At 55.7% G+C, this 4,982-nt stretch overlaps 1 protein-coding gene across 3 annotated transcripts in view; it reads left to right on the forward strand.

Moving 5' to 3' along the window:
* The first annotated feature begins 4,144 nt into the window (after positions 1-4,144).
* EFR3B (EFR3 homolog B) overlaps positions 4,145-4,982 on the forward strand; it is an 87,662-nt gene continuing 86,824 nt past the window's right edge. For 2 of the 3 annotated variants that reach the window (XM_078056054.1, XM_078056055.1), the window contains exon 1: positions 4,145-4,293. In XM_078056054.1, the coding sequence (XP_077912180.1) occupies positions 4,209-4,293 (85 nt within the window). In that variant the 5' untranslated portion in view covers positions 4,145-4,208. The remainder of the gene's footprint in view (positions 4,294-4,982) is intronic. The other variant, XM_078056053.1, reaches the window with a different exon arrangement.

Consider the following 4,982-nt stretch of genomic DNA (forward strand, 5'->3'; position numbering starts at 1 on the left):
TTCTAAGTCATGCCTTTCAATGGATGAACATGATGCATGGGCCTCCAAGTCTTTCAGTGTGTCCCAGTGGAAGCAAGCATCCCACAGGCTGGAGATGGGAGGTGATGGGTGGGGACCAGGTGGCTCCTGACAGCTGGGAACAAGGACAGAGTGAAAGGACAGAAGAGTCGGGGCAAAGGGCATCATAATCCCTGAGCTTTTTACTAGAAGCGAGTGGACATGGATTTGAACTTCACGTGGGAAAGGAGCTTCTTCTTCGGGGACCACAGGCAGCAGCAGCTAATGAAGGGAAGCTGGCTCTGCTCTGGAGGATAAACACAGGGTGAACCAGAGACAGTGAAGAGGGCAATGACCAGGAGAATTTGCTTAGTACTTTTCATCCTTGACATGTCAATAATCGATACCTCAAACTTCACTCACTCTCTGGTAAAGTCTGGTTTAGAGGGGAAATCTGTCTGCAGCAGCCTTCTTACCCAGACTCTCAAGCGCTGATCTCTTAGCAGCCGGCTGCCCTGTCCCCCTGTGTCCCTCCTGCAGCCCAAGGCAGCTTCCAGGAACCTGGCCAAGAGCACGTCCTACTGACCCGGCTCGTGGGCTGTTTCCTGTGTTGTGGAGATGCATTCTCCAGCCCTTGGATACCCACCTGCTCCTATACTTGGGCATTGTTTTTATAGGCTGTTCTTTCCCTGCGGCTTCTGAGAAGTAGGTCAAGATACCTGCTTCAAGGGAGAAGTGCCAGGGGTTCAAGTCACCAGGCCCGGAGTCAGGAATCCTGAGTTCTATTTTGGGCTTCACAGCTAATCAGCTATGTGACAACCTGAGGGGCACACTCTCCCCTCTGATTCTCCCTGGACCCTTCTCTAGGCTTCATCATTTTTTTTTCTCTGAAGCTCCATCCCCTAGGGCTGTCATCTTCTTTCCTTTTACCTCCCTCTGGAAGGCCCTTTAAAGCTGGTGGCTGGTCAAGGCTGGTGCCCAGAGCAAGAGCTGTTTGTGCAGCTGATGGGGCGATTAGAGGTTCCTGAGCAGACACGGTGGAGCTGTGTCTAGCTGTGTGAGGCTGGAGCATCACAAGCCAGGCTCCTGGACAGAAGGACAGGCCTGGTGTTATGCTAGGGCCCAGGATGCAAGTAAGGGTCCTGGTTTTTATGCCATAGTTGTGGATTGCCTCCCACTTCTAAGCCCCCCTTTCTCTGAAATGTGGGGAAATTTGGCCTTTGGTCCATATGAAAACTCTGGAAATTGTGGTGCTCGCCCATGGCACAGGGGATCATTGAGCTGTTGCAGCTAAGCACATTTGCTCAGAGTGATTATGTTATCCAGGGTGCACTCTGGCTAAAGAAGAATAACTTTTCCTTAGGCTTAGTTCCTCCAGCCTGACTGACTGGGTCCCAAGATGCCTCTAGGCTTTGGAGCAGCTAATGCCACAGGAGTCCACTGCTGATGGCCTAGGAGGGGTGAAAATTAGAGCACCTGCTTTGGTCTGGTTAGCTTGAGACCCTCTCCACTCTATCCTCCAAACCCAAATAATGGGGGGGGGTGAAATACAGATGAGGAAGGGGAGCAAAAACAGGTAAAAGAGAAGGAAGGGGCATAGCTTTGGACTGTGAAGAACTACTCAATTTAAAATGCAGTTGTTCTGTGTACATCAGTGTGGACTGCAAGGCATCACAGTGTGGTGGGAAGAAAATGGGTCCTGGGAAGAGTGTCCTGGGCTTGAATCCCTGTTTGATATTTACTAGAGTCATCTCACCTCTCTGGGCCTCAGTTTCCCAGCTGCAAAATGGGACTAGCACTACTGACCTTGCAAGGTTGCTGAGAGTGTTGGCCGAGATAAACTGTGTAAAGTGTCTGACCCAGAACCCAACGCATAATGCGCACACAGTAAATGTTATTTCTTCTCCGTTTTCCTTCCTGCCATATTCATCACCATGTTTTGGGTCTGCAGATACAGAACGAATCTAGTTAGGATAGAAATCTCAATTCTGACTTTTCCTCCTTACCACAGTTCACCTAAATAGCTGATAGCTGCTTGATGTCTTTTCATGGGCACACTATTCTGGATATTGGGACTCTTGGTTTCTGCCCTTATATTGAAACTGTGAGCCTGGGGCACCTGAGTGATGCAGTCGGTTAAGCATCTGACTCTTGATTTCAGCTCAAGTCATGATCTCAGGGTCGTGAGATGGAGCCTCGCATCAGGCTCTGTGCTGAGTAGGGAGTCTGCTTGTCCCTCTCCCTCCCCTTCTCTCTACCCTTCCCCCTGCTCATGCCCCTGTGCTTTGCCATGCTCTCTCTCTCTCTCAAATAAATAAATAAAATCTTAAAAAAGAAAAAACCAAACCGTGAGCCAGAAGATTGTGCCCCCACCCAACTTCCTCATATGGAAGTAACACCTGCCATTTCACTCCATGAAGACAGTGCATTTGCCACTGTGCTGCAGGCACCAGTGTTTAATGAGTATGTTTTGTGCTGAATTGAACTGTGAGCTGGGAGTATCTCCAGGTGTCCAGACCAAGCTTGATTCCAAATTCTCCCTTCCGCCCTGGTTCAGGTGTAACTCTCAGCAGATCTCAAAGTCACCTGACCTCCTAAAACTGGAGAATAGAGATAGAGCTTCTTTGTAAGTCATCTGAGGGTCTAGACTAAATGTGAGATCCGGGAACCCTCCCAGGTTTTTCCGGGGGGCCTCCAGCACTCACATGTGCTGCTAAGAGAGTTAAAGAGGTAAAGGAACAGGAAAAAAAAAAAAAAAAAAAAACCCTGGAAACAGCAAGGGAGTAGGAGGAGATGGTGAGGCCAGAGAGAAATAGGAAACATGAGCTTGGGGTACAAAAGAGAGAGCACTGTTCCAAGAGTCCAGCAACCAGGATTCTCCCTCCACTTCTGTTCCCTGCCTTGGGTGAGGAAGGAAAGAAAGAAAATAACTGTGTGAGTGCCCACCGTGTACTTTCATGTAGGTTTTATATAAACTTCCGAATAGTCCTGCAGGAAGCTGAGGTTCAGAGAGGGTAGATGACTGGCCTGCAGACACGCAGCTCAGTATCTAGGAAGAACACAAATTTAACCACCTCAGTTTCCCCTTCTGTACAATGGGAGACATCACGCCATCTTTAAGGTTGTTACCTCCCTCACTGCTACTTGTAGAATATGTTAGGGACAAAAACCTCAACCATGGGGTAAGAGGAGAAACTAAGGAATAGGTGCTGAAGGGAAGGCCAGGTGAATGTGTGAGATGCAGAGGAGGCTGGATGGAGAAGCCTTAGGGAACCCCTGGGCGGGGTCAGAAGATATCATCAGGGTGTGGGGCGTGAGCCTTCTGCCTTAGGTCTGTTTCTCACGTGGTCACAGAGGGTGAAGTCGGCCTGGGGGCACAAGTAGAGAGGATCCTGGGCGAAAAATTGTGAATCACACGAAATAATCTGGGAGAGGAAAAGCAAGCGGGCTTCCTGCAGGACTGAGGGGGTGGGGTGGGGTGCGTTTCCCGCGTACCTGTCCCAGGAAGGACGCTCTCTGGTAGCAAGCACCCGGCCGGCAGGAGACTGGCGGGGAGGGCCACAGTGGAGTTCTTAATTAGAGAATGGGGCTTCGCTAAGGAGCCAAGGAAGGGAGGAGAGTTATTCCTCAGTCCCTCTTTCTTGCGTCCCCTGGCTCAGCCTACGCATCCTGGACAAATTGGGGGGGGGGGGGAGGGAAAGGTACACCTGCAGCTTCAGGAGCCCCTGCTGACCCTCAGGGCCCACGGGTTAGGGGCGATGTCAGCTGTCGGCCTGCGCATTCCGACAGGGGCAGGGAATTTGGGGGGGGCGACTCCCCCGAAGAACGCTGCAGCTGGAAAACGCGCCTCCCAGAACCTGGGAGCGACAGGCTGGGAAAGGCGCTTCTTGGGGTTCGGGTTTCTGGGGAGGCTGCCGGGGCCGCTGCAGGCGGAGGGCGGGAATTTGCCTGGGGCGGGGCGGGGCGGGGCCGGGGGGTCGGGGCGGCCTGGCAGTGGCCGAGCCAGGGGGAGGGACGTCTCATTAGCATAGCCTCCTCCCCTCCCGGCGCGGCCCTGCCCAGCAACCGGAGCGGAGGGCGGCCGCGCTCAGCCTGGGCGGCTGAATGGGCGCGCGGCTCCCGGCTCCGGCCCTTCCGCGTCCCGCCCTCGCTCCCGCTCCCGCCCCGCCCCGGCCTCCGCCGGCAGCCGCCATCCGCCGCCCAGGCTGTGAATGAAAGGCAGGCGCCGCCGGGGCTGGCTGCAGGCGACACGGCGACGCGGCCTCCCAGGAGGCGCTCGCCCCGCGGAGATGTACGGTAAGGAGGGCTCTGCCTCCGGGCTCGCAAACTTGCGGGGCGCGGACCATTGTCCCCCTGCGGGGCCCGGCGAGGCCAGGGGGCGCGGACTCGGTGCCCGGCTGGGCTCTTTCTGTCGCTCTGTGCGCGCGCGGCTGCGCTGAGAGGACAAAGATGCTTAAGGCCGAGGACCCTGGGGTCCTCGGAAGTCCTTCGGGCCGGTCGTTAGCCGGCGTGGGGCGGGTGGGCGGTGGTACGTCAGGGGGCGGGGGACTGGGGTGATCCCGAGCGGCTGCGTGTGCGGAGAGCGGGTCTCCCTCGGAGCCGCGCAGGCAGGGAGCGTTGGTGGAGGTGGTCTTGTGACAGCATTCGCAGAATTAACAAAAGCGGGTTGCGCTGGGGAGTTTTATGCGGGAAGCGGGTCTGGGATTGCCGGGAGAGCTCGCTGCCTGCGTACGCCGGGCTCCGAGGATGAGGGGGGCGGCGCCGGTGCAGAGGGCTGGGGCGCGAGCCAGTTCTGGGAGTCTCTTGTCGCCGCCCCTGGATGGACGTGGCCTCTGTCCGCCCTGCCGCCCGCGGGTTCCAGGTTCCCTAACTTCCAGATTTGCCCTCCGCAGTGACGAAGGGAGGAGACGCTGCTGAGGGTACAGCGCAGCCCTGGGGAGTCGGCCACCTTCTGGCTGCTCCCCCCCCACTTCCCCAGCCTCTCT

Source organism: Halichoerus grypus, chromosome 10 (assembly GCF_964656455.1).
Source record: "Halichoerus grypus chromosome 10, mHalGry1.hap1.1, whole genome shotgun sequence".
Lineage (NCBI taxonomy): Eukaryota > Metazoa > Chordata > Mammalia > Carnivora > Phocidae > Halichoerus > Halichoerus grypus.